The sequence below is a fragment of the Dermacentor albipictus genome, chromosome 2 (assembly GCF_038994185.2).
Source record: "Dermacentor albipictus isolate Rhodes 1998 colony chromosome 2, USDA_Dalb.pri_finalv2, whole genome shotgun sequence".
In the NCBI taxonomy this organism is placed as follows: Eukaryota; Metazoa; Arthropoda; class Arachnida; order Ixodida; family Ixodidae; genus Dermacentor; species Dermacentor albipictus.
The window spans coordinates 168,054,668-168,070,422 of record NC_091822.1 but is presented as its reverse complement, the minus strand read 5'-3'; the positions used below and the strand labels follow the sequence as shown (position 1 = coordinate 168,070,422).

Below are 15,755 nucleotides of genomic sequence, written 5' to 3'. Positions count from 1 at the left end.
GGCTGACATGCTGAGCTTAATAGCAGAACTTCGAGATAAGTAGATGTCGCAAAGCAGATGCGTACGAAGAACCATGTACAATAGGACGGCTGCCATCTATGAACTGAAGTTTATTACGGAAAAAGACAGCGCACATACTGCATTTTCACAAACACATGCACAAAAGGAAAAGAGCGCACATACATACAATCAGCTGGTCATAAGTATGCGAGTGCACCATCACATGCGACCTCCCGAAAAATCAAAGAAGTAAATCATGTTCCTACAGAATCGATAGTGACACTTGGCATTGCATGCATGCACGCTTTTTTCCTTTTGTGACCGCGTATGTGAAAGTTCTGTATTGGCGCTGTTTTTTTGTGTAATGGACTTCAGTTGGCTGTCCGCACCTGTACCGTTGATCATGTTTCTCCATCCGTGTCTGTTTTGCACCGTTCATTTATCTTGAAGTTCTATTTCCATTTATTTTTCCTGAAGCATGGCACACCAAATAGCTCTAACAAATTTTCTACTCTAAAAAGAAAATAACAGCTGGTGTTCGGTGCACACAGATTACAGCTTAGTAGACAGTGATGACAGGGAGCTGCACATTAAAGACAGTGGGTTCAGACCACAAAGTCAAGCTACTCCTGTCAGTAGTGTGTGCTGGTTGCTGGTTCTCGCTTCTTCATTTTTACCTTTCTTCAGGTCAAGGCTGCCGGGTGAATGAAGACTGCTTGCCTGGTCTGATCTGCCTTCGCGGCCAGTGCTCTCGTAAGTTCGAAGTTTAGCCTACATTAGACCGAATATACAATACCCTATTTTCTAATTGCGGGATTTTATTCTGAAGCACTAAGTAAATTTTTTGTGTGTATGACAACCTTTTCTAACATTACATTTGTCTCTTAACAGCCTCTGATTTCTGCGCTTCCGACAATGACTGCAACAGAGGGGAGATCTGCGACAATACGAGATGCGTTGGTGAGACTCACTTTACTCCAATAATTGAAAAAAACACAGTGTTTCTTTCATTAATTTAGTGCATCTAGTGCAACACATATTTTGGTGGAAGATGCCTGCAGCCATTGTGCTGGCATAGTGTAGGGAGACCATATACCTAGGTAATCAGCTACATATAGTGCATTAGCATAGCGAAGTGCAGATGCATTTTCATTTTCTTTTGATATTCACAGCTAATTCAGTATGAGAATAACAGGGTCATTTACTGGGAGAGGTAACATATGCAGTGTGATATTGAGTGCACTCTCACAAATACAGTTTTATCAATGGACTGAGTGTCACACTTTTGTTCGTCTTATTAGCCATAGTAACTTCAACAAATTTCCCAACAAGACGGTTAATAAACTTTCTTAACGAGAAAAATGCGGACAGGGCAGCGAAAGAAAGCCAGAATACACAAAGGCGCAAGACCAGTTCTTTTATTTAAGATGAGAAAGTTACTGACTGAGGTCATGCTCGCTATGCGTTGCCTAGTTCTCACATAGACATTGTCTTGCGTTTCCGTTCTCAGCTGGTTGCCGAACGCACAGCGACTGCGACTTCTTCTTGGAATGCCGAGACAAGTTCTGCCAGGATCCTTGCAGACCGGGTGTCTGTGGCGTAAACGCGCACTGCCAGCCAATCAGCCACTCGGCCGAGTGCCGGTGCCCGGCAAACTTTGAAGGAGACGCCAAGGTTCATTGCAGGGAAGGTCAGTGATCTCGCCCGTGTGATTTTTGCACTTTCATCGTAGCTACGTTTGCTGACTGTTCCCATTATATGGTTCAGCAACAGTTCGACAATGTCCATGCCGTAATAGTGAATGAGAGAACATGTGACTGAGAAACTTGATGCCTTTTCTGTCCGGACTTTCCTCTATGCAGTGTCTGTTGAATGCCACACGGACAAGGACTGTGGACTTGAGAAGATTTGCATCAGCAACCGCTGCATTGGTAAGTTGTACTTCTTGCAGTATGCAATTGTAAGGATTACCTTTGCAATGGTCTCGTACAGTTAAACGTCATATAAGGGGTACTTCTTTTCCTTCCTAAAGCCTTACCTCTATAGGGACTGGGACTCTGGTATATCCACAAAACAATTCTTACACAGGAGCTCTTCTTTATTCACTGGCATACAGTTGATTGGCACTCACATACGCTGCCACTGCCATTCACATAAATTATCACATCCCAAATTACGCTTATGTACAACACAAGCTTTGTGAGTGCAGGCCTAAATGTGCATTTTAAAACAAACGCAGATTTCATGTGGTAGTATAATTGTTTTTAAACTACATAAACACTTGACAAAAACCATAAAAAAAGCTAGTCATTCACATGTCACAGCTCAGAAACTTGCCGTTTTGTTTTTCTTTACCTTAGTTGGCTGTCGCATAGACGAACACTGTCCATACGACAAAGCCTGTGTAGAAGGTGCCTGCCGCAACCCGTGCTACCAGCGGGGAACCTGCGGGATCAACGCCCTCTGCCGACCGCAAAACCACCGGGCAACGTGCACATGCCCCAGGGACAAAGTGGGTGACCCCAGAGTCCACTGCACCGTCCAGCCACCAACAACGTCCGTGGTGCGCGTCGAGTGCAGCGTCGACGAGCCCTGTGCAGACGGATACATCTGCCGCAACAGCGTCTGCGTCCGTGAGTAGTGGGCTGCTTACAATTAACTGTGGTTTTTCTATGTTTCTATGGGAGTGTTCACACATCACTAAAAGCCGAATGTTGTGTACGAAATGGGGTACAGTAACTGACTTTAGCTGCTGTTCTATATTATCTAATCTCTTCTCTTGGTGGGCTTCACTTTCCAGTTTATGGCTGCTCCACTGATTCTGCCTGCAACCCTGGAGAAATTTGTGAACAGAGGAAATGCGTTGGTAAGCCCTGCTCAACCTTTTAAACTCATCAGACATGCATGTTTTTATGAACGAGCGCGGTGAAAAACTGAAATCAACGTGATGCATATGTATCCAAAATCTTTAACGCAAGTTTTTGTTCCATTTTTTGTTTAGTTGGATGCCGCAGTGACTCTGACTGCACCTTTGACAAGGCATGTGTTAATACTCAGTGTGTCAACCCTTGTGACATTCAAAACTCTTGTGGCCGACAAACCGACTGTCGTCCAGTTGTTCATCGACCACACTGTACCTGCAAGCCTGGATACGAGGGCAACCCATACGACTTCTGCAACAAGAGTAAGCACTAAAAAGCCTGCATCTTAGACCTGTTGCTGGCCAAGTACATGCCTCATTTTGACCTCTGCTGTCAATCAATCTCATTTGCCTTGAATCCCATCTCTCTTGCAGTCGAAATCAGGCCTCCACCGGAATGCATACACGACCATGACTGCTATGCCGGCAAGATTTGCGAGGCACACAGCTGCATTGGTAAGTGCAGGCTTTCAAATTTTTTTGCAAACTGGGAAGAAGCTGTACCAACTATGTACTGTTTTCTGCATTGATGAAATTAGGAAAAAAAGAAACAAATGCAAGCTCGGAGTGTTCTTTTTGTTAGCAGTCTAGGGTATCATAGTGCTGCTGTGTTAGTTTTCTCATTAGCTTGATTCATTGCATTCACTGTGTGGCTATGGTATTCTGCCACTGAACGTTAGGTCACAGGTTTGATTCCTAGCTGCAGCAGTCACATTCTGATGGGGAGGGATTTCAAAACGCTCGTCCACCTACATTTTACCATGGGTGCATGTTAAAGAACTTCGGGTTGTCTAAATTCATCCGAAAGCGTCCACCAGAAGGTCTCTCATAATCCATAACTTGGTTCAGTATGCTAAACTTCATGATTTAATTTGATTTGGTTCTCTTCGGTTGAGGGGAAGTAACTGTACTTAACACGTCTGTGTGCGTCAGTTGGCGTGCTGCTTCTTGCAGTGTGGACAGCACATGAAATCTACGAACCGCTATACTAGTTTGATCGCTTTTCAAGGGCGATGATTTGGGAATCTCACGGATGCTAATGTCAAGAGCCATGCGGTAGGCTAATCTCAGTCTTGCATTACATTTTCCCTCTTTGTACATGAACAGAGGGATGCCGCGGCGATGCCAACTGTCCCTTCGACCGAGCCTGCATTGGGCGGCAGTGCCACAACCCATGCACTCCGGGAATCTGTGGCAAGAACGCCAGGTGCCTCCCGATCAGCCACAAGCCAATCTGCGCATGTCCGTCAGGACTCAGTGGTGACCCCAATATCGAGTGCACTGTGTGTAAGTATGGTTCTTTTTTTTTTTTTAAGATAATCCATCTCTCTGCCATATCACAGCAAGGGCTATTTGGTTACTTACATCAGGGCAATAAGCTTGTATAACATGCTATTATAATATGATATAACCTCTCATTCGTTATGCTTTGGCGCATTTTGCTTGAGTATTGTCACGGTGTCATTTATGTGTTATTATATTTTATTGTATATGTAAGTTTATATTGTTGTGTTTCTTGCAATCATGCCTTTTTATGTACTTTTAGCGTGCTATTGGTGCTGGTGTACCTCCTGTGTGTAAAAAAATGTTTAGAAGCACACCAACTGTTCCGCCAAATTTGTAAAGGAAGGCAGGCTTGAAGCTGCATCTCAACACAGCGTTTCTCATGCTTTCCTTTTCACGTCATCTACGTGGGTGTGTTTCTTTGTGAGAAAATAAGTCATATTGAATCAAGATCACTCAGTTTGCTACACTGGTTTCCACCCAGTAGACAACACAGTTGTTCGTCCTTGTCTTTCTTGGTGCTGCCTTTTGTGTGGAAACTAGTGCAATAAACCAAGTGAATAACCAAATAAATGAATAGCATATAGATAAGCACAGTTTGCTCATAATTCAGTTCATTAAGCAGTTCATCTATGAAATAATCATGATAATTCACTGAGGCAGCTACCATCTGAAAAGCTTAAACGTGGACTTTACACATTGTTAGCTTTATATTACTATTGTTATCTTTACATATTGCTAGCTTTGTAGCTATTGTTAGATAATGTGTTGGAAACATATGGTTTAATGAGTTTGTAATACTACTATGTTTGTGTTAATGTATGCGTTTTGTATGTGTTTCATGTGCTATACATTTATGTGCTTTGTTCCCACTCCTGCTATGATTTGCAATGAGACAGCAGCCTCTATACATTATTGAGAAAACGTAAATGAGAAAGTTGGACCTGATGAACTCTGTTCATTGTATGTTCATTGCAACTCTTCCTAGTTTCTTATTTTCTCTTTGCACATTTTAGAGATGAGTTAGACTTTGCCGTACATTGCTGGATATGTCGCGATTACTTTCTTTCTTATATTTTTTTTCGTTAGTGCACATCTTGTAATTCTCTGTATTATTATTATTATTATTATTATTATTATTATTATTATTATTGTTGTTGTTGTTGTTGTTGTTGTTGTTGTTGTTGTTGTTGTTGTTGTTGTTGTTGTTGTTGTTGTTGTTGTTGTTGTTGTTGTTGTTGTGAAAGAAGGGTAAAAGAGTTAAATAAAGTCACATAATATTATGGCAGTAAGTTACCTCAACTGGTGCTGGAATGGCAAATTTTATGATATTCTTTGCATTTCTGCTAAGGGTGTTTGTTCAAATCGCTTATCAAACCACAGAAAATCACTCCTTATTTTGCGTGCTTCCAGCTCGCCAAGAATTCTGCTTCCACGACAGGGACTGTCCCGTGGGCCGCATCTGTGAGAAGGGAGCCTGTGTCGACGCCTGTCGCACCGACGATGCCTGTGCCTATGACAAAGCATGCATTCGCAACCGCTGTCAGAACCCTTGCAGTTTCACGGGTGTCTGTGGTGCTAACGCCGACTGTCGTGCAGCAAATCATCGCCCTATTTGCTTCTGCCTGCCGGGCCTGACTGGAGATCCTAAGATCCACTGTGCTGAAGGCAAGTTTTGAACTCAATTGCATCATCACAAAGCCTTGCATGTCATATGATGTTCTGCCACCTCAGAATTGCTTGTCGATTACTATATTTGGGTGCCAAATATTTTAGTAGTTTGGGCAGTATGAGTGAAAGAGCAAGTATCTTTACATTGTGTTATTTTATAGATAAATTTTTCTTCTTATTCGTGCCACTGTTGTGTCTCATTATATTGCGAGTTGTGTATATTCTATTTAGTAAAACTAAAAACATTGTTCGGGCTCTTCATTTTTTTTACATGAGTTTCAGTTATAAGACTGCAGTGTTTATTGTTTGTTGAGGATTATGTTCATGCAATGAGTTGGTGTGAAAGTTAGTCACTACTCTCAAATGTTCAGGAAACGCAGCGCATCAAGCATTATGTCAGGGTTCTCGTAAAAGTTAAGTATTTATGCTTAGTTGTAGTGCAGCTAAAAAAAATTGTGGCCTAGCACCGTTGTCTTTTCAGTGTTTTCTAACATCGCACAAACAGTAACCAACAAGCTCCAAACGGCAATAATAAACGTACTGGGTTCTGTCAGAAAGGAATGAAAGTAACAGCAGATGTGCCTGGCACTGACCGCAGAACCTAACTCGGCAGGTCGCAGCAACAAGAGCTCAAAAGCAAGACACTTCCAAGGAGTCTTGCCTGCAGTAGAACCTGATTGGCATTCACAGTTTATGTAATATCCTGGTATAGATGGCCTCTGCGGAGAACATTGAAAGTGCTTTGTTCAGACCGCACAGCCTGCACCATACATTTTTTCTTTAGAAATGCAACCAAAGTAGCCCTGCTGCCAGCAGGACCAATAATGGGCCAATGTCGCCCGACGCCGTGCCAATGCCAACCAATGTAGGGTTAGAGTGGCCTGACCCTGCATTTTGGGCTGCTATAAATGTTTTTCCCTTTACTTCCTTTTTTTAATGCATCAGGAGCACTTTGCTACAGTGTTAAATGCATTTTTCTTAAGTCAGTTTGCCTTTCTTCTTTTCAGTGAGGGAAGAAGGTTGCAAACGAGACAGTGACTGCACCTTTGGCCAGATCTGCGAGGATGCCTGCTGCATTGGTGAGTCTTGTCTGTTGTTTAGTGTGATTATATTGTTGAATGCTGCCGTAAACACGTCCGACCATCTTCACTAGCACTTGGTTCCAATGGGTAGCGTTTATAGTGGCATGCTGAATTATCCTATAGTAAAATTTTATGACACTTGACCATGCAGTGCGCAAGGTTAAGCTGTCATGAACTGTCCCAGTGATGGTGACCCCACATGTCAAAACCTCCAGTCATCGTCTTTATTCTTTCTGTACTGTACATTACATTACACTGCATCTTAACTAAGTACATTATTGGTTGTAATATGGGCTTGGCACCTTGTTGATATTATACTTGTCTGCCTAGCCTGCCCAGAGCCTTGTCCAGAGCTAATAAGTCTACAATGTCAAATCTCCACTTGTCTAGATGGCTGCCGCACGGACGACCAGTGCTTGCCCAGCCAGTCTTGCCACCACAGCAAGTGTGAGAACCTCTGCCATATTCCTGGAACCTGCGGCATTAATGCGCTTTGCATCATTGCCGCTCATCGACCAGTCTGTTCCTGTGAGAGGGGCTTCATGGGTGATCCCAAAATTGAGTGCAGGCAAGGTGCGTGCATCTCGTGCTTTATACGTATTCGGTTGTATAAGACACTGTTGCCGAATGACCTATTGGCCGTTTTTTTATTGAACAAGCACAGCATCTGGAGCACCTAGCCATGATAATCTTAGCTAAATGGCTGCTGTACAATCTTGAACAGAGAGCCACTATTTGACACAGTTATTGCCACCTATGCCTACAGAATGGTACGCTACTGAACCAGTTGGCTCCTAGCTTAGAGCAAGTTTAATGGCTCAATTGGCATACAAAAAACAGGACGGCATTCTTGTCTTGTTTCCCTTCTGTCCACAACTGTAACAATGCCAATAATTTACCATTTGTAGCTAGAACATCGATGATAGCTGATGAAGGTGTGCCTTCATATAATGAACATGGATATAACAAATTATCTGATATAACAAGGTAAACCTCATATGCTTTTTACTGCTAACAAAGATATGCTTACAACAAATATTGGATATAAACAATTTATTTTTGTGTGTGATGCAATTTTGTTATAACGAGGTTTGACTGTACTAGTGAAGTCAAAGTATTTTGTGACGATGAGCCAAGAGTGTAGAGCACAGACAAAAATTGAGAGAAGCTCTGTTCTGATGTAGATAGGTCTTCAGCGCAAGCTCCCACACACCCTGAAGTCTTTGGAGGCTAGGTGCACATTTCAGTGGGTGTATGGAGCGAGGGTAGGGTGCAGCACAAATTTGGATCAGAGTTTTGCTTCTTCATATTTCATTGGCTGAGATATTATTAAACAATTTCAAACTGCCTTAAAATGGATTTTTCCTTAGAGAGTACTTTAAAAATGGGAGTTAGAAGCAAAACATCACCTTTGAGAGAGCATAATTCAGAAGGCCATTAACAGTATCTGTGGACCTGCTCATTCCTTTAATGGTGCTTGTCTTCAGAAACTTTGTGAGTAGTGTGCATTACCTGCATAGTTCTTAAAGTATGACTCACTGACTGTTGCTTTCAGAATGGGAGGTAATTGTTTATATCCATGTTTAATTGGTCTGTTTTGCAACAGCATTTTACAGTCTGTGTAATCAGAGAAGCACTTTAATTCTCCCTACTGGTGACAGGTAGACACATAGCAACAATACATGCTGGAAAATCGTAGAACCATATTCCTAGATTAGATAAAAAGCATTTCTTCTCTATTTCTCTTTGCAGTTCCAGCGGAGCCTGCAAAGGAATGCCATGTGGACACCGACTGTGCCCTGCGCCATGTGTGTGAGAACCACAAGTGCATATGTAAGTACATATGCCTTGCCAGATTTTATGTAGGCAAACTGCTAGATTATATGCTCAACAAGCAGTTCAGATTCACAAAGCAAAAAAGAAAAAGTGTTTGTATTTAATGGAGGATCATGGTCATATGTTCCTCCATATTGCAGCAAGTTAGAAAGTGGGTGGTGTTTCATGTCATAGATATTCCTCCGTATTGAGGTGAGCTAGAGAGCAGGTGTTCTCTTATCACACCTTGTTAGTAATGGCATTTCTTTTTTGCTGGCACCTGCGTAATTTAATTGTAATGACCAGGAGATTAATCCAGTGCACTTTGCTGTGGCAACTCTTCTAGAGCACATGTTGCTTTAGCACGTCAAACACCACAATTCGATTCATTTTTCGACAGATAAATCTCTTTGTCGACGTAATGTGTTAACATTATGCATGTTGTGTGGCTCACAGATGGTTGCAGGTCTGACGAGAGGTGTACAACCGACGAAGCATGCATTAATGGCATCTGTCAGAACCCATGCGGCGTTTACGGAGCATGTGGCCGTAATGCCCTCTGCCGCCCCATCAACCATCACGCCGATTGTTCTTGCCTGCCTGGTCACCGTGGCAACCCCAATGTGGTCTGCTTCAGAGGTAAGCGTTCTGATTGGTCGGTGTGGGTTAATTACCCTTGCACATACCTTAGACATCTTTTAATCATATCACATATATTTAGCGCATTTGTAATGTTCATGCTGAATGTTACTTTTGCAGCTGATGGTGTGCTGTTCTCTATTGTAAATCTAGTAGTTCGCATAGATTTCATGACTTTAGTACCAGTATAGAAATAAGAATACAAGTAAAAAGAGCAATCAGTCTTGGCAGAAATTTAGTTGCAATATTGAAAATTTGTGTTGGCTCTTGTGACGTAATGCTGCCATTATGGTGGGCACCAATGCAGTTGTCATGCATGTGCTGCAGAATAATAAAACAGGTTAACATTCGTGCTGAAGATTCCAATTATGAGGAGTGTTTTCTTTCTGAGTTGTCTGTCTACATCATTCATTGCTTTTATTTTTTAAATCTTCAGACGAGCCAAAGCCTGAATGTACAAGAGACAATGAATGCTTGCACGGATTCATCTGTGACAACAACCGCTGCATAGGCAAGTATATTCTTTTCAGTTATGCTTTGTGTGCACAAAGCTTTTTTGCTGCCGACTTTTTAGCAATGGGAAATACGGCAAAGTGGTTAGTCATTAATTGTGGTAAAGTAAAATGAGTCAGCACAAAGTGCCCTTATGACATTTTCATTATTGCTACACAAGAAAAAAGAAAAGTGTTTTTACTGATGTTAATCTATGAAAAGTGTGTTTTTGACATGCTTGTAGAGAACAATACAAAAACGAATAAAAAAAAATGTGGAAGTCATTCTAGGCACGTGCTTCAAACTGACACTAGGCGCCATACAGTCAACAGTATCTGTTGTAAAAAGGAAATTTGTCATCCCCTCGAGAGTAGTATCAAGCTACACAGGAAGCCCATATGGTTTTCTCAGAAAGAAAGCTTTACAGTTGAATAAATATTCATCCTTCTCCGGTGATCAATCCTAAGACTAGGGCCTTTTTGGGGTGGTCACTACCTACTACCATCTGAGCTAACCAAGAGGCTAGCAGATTGTAGAGCAAGGCTGAATTGATCTACAAGCCAAACCGCAGGGATGCAGAATGTTTGTTGAACGACTGAAGAGTGTCTGTTGTATTGCTTTTCAGCAACTCATCTGATCTCGAATAAGTTGCCTATTAGCATGTTGCACGTGTGCAAGCACTTTGCATATCTGAGCAGCCTGTTCTAACATGTGATGCTAACGTCTCGCACTGTTTGCAGAGGGCTGCCGTCATGACAATAACTGTCCGAATGAGAAAGCCTGCGTCAATGGACAGTGCCACTATGTGTGTAGCCTGCCAAATATTTGCGGTGTCAACGCGGACTGTCAACCACGCAATCACCGTGCGCTCTGCTCGTGTCCATCGGGCTTCCAGGGCGATCCGCAGATTGAATGCAAAGAGAGTGAGTGGGCTTTTATTTCATCATCTTCTTCCTACTCCTTCTTTGCTTTGTTTAAGCACCACCACTTAACTGGGAAGTCTGATGAAAGCTTCACTGTAAAATGTAGTGACCTGAGCTTTGCTGGGATAGTAAAGTCTGGTGCTTGTTAAACACGGTGGCTGTCGAAAATTATCTTTTAGCACTCATACTAAAGATTTATATGTTACTACCTATGTCCAAATTAAGCATGCACCTCTGTCAAAGTATTTCTGAGTAGCATAAACTGCACTACATTTAACAAATCGCTTCGCTCATTTGATCTAAGATAAAGCTTTGCAATCACATATGTTGTTTCCACTTTTACTTTCTTCTAACTCAAAATTCACCAACAAAATACTGGAACCATTCTTCAGTACCTGCATCATATGTGTTTTGCTATTTATCGTGTTTTATCACCTTGGAGCCTTTGAAAATTCGTTTCCTTTGCTTTCCAGTTCGGGAGCCAGGCCCCTGCTTCCAAGACAATGACTGTGCTGTCGGGAGCATTTGCAGCACTGGCAACTGCATTCGTAAGCTCTATGTTTTATTTTATTAATCTTGCCAGATGCTAGGTAGCATTTCTCTTTGTTCTTGAAGCTGTAATTAATTTGTACGCTTTTTATTCATTGCAAGTTTATCACATAAAATTTGAAAGCATATTGTGTAGGTGACAACATTGTAACTGGATTTGTTCTAGTTCCGGTTCAACTGGTTTATTGTTAGTCAATTCTTGGGCAATGCTGAAATGAGGTCACGCTTATTCCAGTTAGTCTTGAGACCAACTCGGGCATATTCTGGAACATTCACATATTTCAGGCAATACTTCAGATATTGCATCACATGGCATTGGGGGCAGCAATTTGAATGTTTAGAAGACATCAACCCCGTGCAATGTGTTTCGATCACTAAAAGACTGAAAAGCTAATGGGAAGCATGTCTGTTAATATGTTATTCTTTGTCTCTTGCAATAGTACACTGAAATTCAAAAGGTTCTCTGCAGAAACTTATTCGAAGTTGTTTTGAAACGAAACCTAACCTCAATATAATGTCAACGGGGTCTCTAGAAGGCTTCACAACCACTTCTGTTGCTTTAAAAACTAATAATTGCACAGTCAAAGCGATGTCCTCGACACATCATTCCTGCATACAGCCTGACAGCCTGTATAGGAGTCCAATAGGAATGACTTTAAACCCAATACAAACCATTTGGCTCCCTGTTGGCACCATTCAGGAACTTATTAATACCTAGTGACTAAATTATACTATAGAATTAACATATGCAGGATTTTCACCTTGGCAAGCATGGTACAGAATTTGTCATCTACGTACTCCTCAGCCTCGTTGTTTCTCCTTCGTTTTCCAGCTGGCTGCCGCAACAACGAGAACTGCCCATTCCTAGAAGTGTGCATCCGAAATGTCTGCCAGGACCCTTGCCGGGTTTACGGGGCTTGTGGCATCAACGCCGTATGCAAAGCTATCAACCACGACAGAGTCTGCGCTTGTCTTCCTGATCACACGGGAGATCCAAAACACCACTGTGTGAAAGGCGAGTGTCCCACATGGTCCCTGCCTGTCCTTGCAGAAATGTGTTGTGCGTAATGATGCATACTAACTTTACACAAACATTCTAAAACAAAGACTGTTGCTGCATGCTCTTGAGTCAGAAATAAGTGTAAACACATAATGTAGATTGTGGATTACATCTACATGTGGACTGTACATGCACATGTACAAACATGTGATGGAATGTTTGATATGACTGATATTTTGACTAGAAAGATCTTGCCGAATGCAGATTCAGCAATTAGTGACACGTTGCTGTTGCATTTTGATTTGTTGTGGCCAAACAGTACGTAAAACTTGTTTCTTAACGTGTTCCAGTGTAATTCGAATCATTGCAATCGTCACCTGATGTGCATATGGCATGTGTGCTGAGTTAACGTTAGCAAAGCTGTTACATTTTTGCGCATCGAGAAATTTACACCCAGGTGCATAGCACGTGAATTTTTTCCGCGAGCTTCGGAGCCCATGTGCAGAATATCTTGCCATAGCACCATAGTTAGGCAGCTTGTTGAGTGGCAAAGGGGAAATCCGTGCCCTCATTTTTCGAAATTTCTTTCTTGACATTTCGAATAAATCATATTGTTGGTGCTGTAGCATTGAAAGCCCCTGATATGAAACCTATGTAGCACTTGTTTTAGTGTAATACCCACAAGATATTTTCTTGGGCTACAAACCAGATGTAGTATAGAAATAGTTTATTTACGACCACTTGCAGCGGCATTTGATGCGTGCCTTTGTAGCTCTCACTGACGCTTCCATTCTTCACTACTACTGCAAAATTCAAACAGCGCTCAACAAACAGATCACTTTCATTTTTCGTTTCTCCACTCTTTGCTTGAGATGCTACGAAGTAGTATTTAATTCCTCTTGTTCAAGCACTGTTCCTTCAAGGTCATCCTGTGTTAACTTAAACTATTTGTTCTTCATCAACAGTGCTACCTCCACCTGAATGCACAAGAGATGATGACTGCTACTCCGGACGTATTTGTGAGCTTTCCCATTGCAGAGGTAAGTGTGGACGTTTCTTTAATGTGCAACTAGACAAAATAAGCGAATAGCAGCACAAGCCAACTTGACCAACTAGCCCAAGTATCAGTCTTATGAAAAAATAAGGCCTTGATTCAGTTGTTTGCGGATTGTTTTAGTGATGTAACAACTGCATAAGCGTATGGAAATAGTACTGGCTATCGTCAAAATCCTTATGTCCTGAAAATAAATTGAAATAAAAGTAAGAAAAGAATCAAGTGCACAACTGCGAAAACACTAGATCGTACTTGTTCTTTATGCAGTACAGTCAATATAGGCACTATCCAATTAAGCTATTACTATAAAGTATCACTACTTGTTGCTGTGCTAGTTGGTTCACACTTATTACGGTTAATGGTGTGATAGTGTAATGAGATGTACAGCAATGTGAAGTAAGATCATGAAGGACAGGAAATAATGCGTTTCCTGTCCTGATTGCTCTTTCCTTTCCTGGTCTTCATATTGTTTCACATATCCATTAAAACCAATACTATAAAGTATCACTTCTCGTTGCTGTGCTAGTTGGTTCACACTTATTACGGTATAATGGTGTGATAGTGTAATGGCATGTAAAGCGATGTAAAGTAAGACCATGGAGGACAGGAAAGAGCCCCTTTCCTGTCCTGGTCTTCACATTGTTTCATATCCTATTGCACCATAATAAGCCAACATAGCTAGGCTGGACCAAGCTGAATAATATAAATTGAAAGGTAGTTTGTCTAAAGCATTATTGCCTTAATGTTAGCGTATTCAAAGAAGCCCTCTGGCACTTTGTCATAACTGCAGCAGCATCTCTGCCTCTAAAAATTTCCCCTTTCTTTCATTCTTGCAAGCAAAAATATATGACAAGGGTGGGGACAATATGCAACACATTGTATGCCTGTACTGGTCAAGCATAACCACGCTGTGTTGGGCACTCTTAGTCTTATATTTTGCTGACAAGTAGGTGAACATATGCCGTTCTCAGATGCAAATATGCTGGTCAGTCATGGCTATCATCTTTTGTGATCCCTTGTAAATGTTTAGTAAGTTGGAAAATTGCATGAAGAGAGGAACAAGCACGCTTTGAAGCTTCCTTTAATGTGGGATCTAAAACTCCCACGCTCTCATGCTCTGCATGTGAGCGTCTGAAGGTGAGCATTTGGCTTTCAACATGCACATTGCCTCAAAGTCCTGTACTGAAGCTTTGGTGGACATTTTATTCCTTAGTGGGCTGCCGAGCAGACAACAACTGCCCGCCAGACCTTTCCTGCATTGACGGACAGTGTCAGAACCCGTGCCAGCGCAGCGCTGTCTGTGGCCGAGACGCTCACTGCTCTGCCGTCAACCACAGAGAGCTTTGCTCCTGCGAGCACGGCTTCACCGGAAACCCTGTTGTGGCTTGTGAAAAAGGTAACAATGGGTGCCAGCGTATCTACTGTGCTGCCAGACTGCAGTCACTAAATGTTCTGATTTCATAAGCTAAAGGTCTGTATTTGTGAGCCACGACGAAGCAACGTAAAATGCAAATTCCTCGACTGTCGCTCTGTTAATGAGAGAGGCTTCCTTGCGTGATAAGCCACCTGGAAAAGGCAAACAGTACTTATTGTTCACCACTTTCCCTCCAGTGAGCTCTTAGTTCAACTGGGGTCGGTGGCTTTGGTTTATTGTTCTTGATCCGCATCTTGAGCTGTTACCTAAATTCATGGCTTCATGCAGTTCAGAGAGCAATAGACGTACATGCAACAGACAATCACAAATGCTTTTGACTATCTATTTTCATCTGTGTACGTTGTACTTTTTGCACTGCTTGAACCTATTTGTCAGTTGTTGCTCACCCCCACATACCCTCTTCATTGTGTTCTGGCTTTGCCAACGTCTCTAAAAACCACGTGCCACCGCTCCAAGACCTAAACCTTCATGCCATGAGTAGTTATTCCCTGTGGACTTGCCAAAACTGAAATGTTGTGAACCTGTACTGTTCAGTGCTGCATTATTTATTGTCTGCTGAAAACAGTGTGGATTACATTCACAAGCATGTACATGCCAGGCTTAAACTGATCACGACCTCAGATATGTTTAAGCTTGCCACTATTACATGGGTGCACTTTGTTCTTCCTCCAGTTTTCTGGTTCAACAATAATGGGAGGCCCTCTGTCTGATGTGTTTCCTACTTTTTACTTTGTTTTCTCTGAGAGAAGCAAATTGGCAGAGCCAAGTGAGCATAATTTTTTGCTTGAAAATAGTGCAGTCGTTTTGATCTTTGAGCACAGAAAAGAACATTACAAAGCGAGCAGAAGGTACAGCTGAAGAGACAGTACACTATTTCCAGTTATGAGCAAT

At 42.0% G+C, this 15,755-nt stretch overlaps 1 protein-coding gene across 1 annotated transcript in view; it reads left to right on the top strand.

Moving 5' to 3' along the window:
- Positions 1-15,755, top strand: part of LOC135910607 (uncharacterized) — a 375,300-nt gene that overhangs the window by 335,598 nt on the left and 23,947 nt on the right. The window contains exons 81-100 of the mRNA XM_070534413.1: positions 688-753; positions 892-960; positions 1,511-1,690; positions 1,863-1,931; positions 2,361-2,633; positions 2,801-2,866; positions 3,002-3,184; positions 3,296-3,376; positions 4,028-4,207; positions 5,618-5,872; positions 6,883-6,954; positions 7,348-7,530; positions 8,710-8,790; positions 9,229-9,411; positions 9,848-9,922; positions 10,644-10,826; positions 11,300-11,374; positions 12,208-12,390; positions 13,341-13,415; positions 14,643-14,825. Coding sequence (XP_070390514.1) covers positions 688-753; positions 892-960; positions 1,511-1,690; positions 1,863-1,931; positions 2,361-2,633; positions 2,801-2,866; positions 3,002-3,184; positions 3,296-3,376; positions 4,028-4,207; positions 5,618-5,872; positions 6,883-6,954; positions 7,348-7,530; positions 8,710-8,790; positions 9,229-9,411; positions 9,848-9,922; positions 10,644-10,826; positions 11,300-11,374; positions 12,208-12,390; positions 13,341-13,415; positions 14,643-14,825 — 2,715 coding nt within the window. The remainder of the gene's footprint in view (positions 1-687; positions 754-891; positions 961-1,510; positions 1,691-1,862; positions 1,932-2,360; positions 2,634-2,800; positions 2,867-3,001; positions 3,185-3,295; positions 3,377-4,027; positions 4,208-5,617; positions 5,873-6,882; positions 6,955-7,347; positions 7,531-8,709; positions 8,791-9,228; positions 9,412-9,847; positions 9,923-10,643; positions 10,827-11,299; positions 11,375-12,207; positions 12,391-13,340; positions 13,416-14,642; positions 14,826-15,755) is intronic.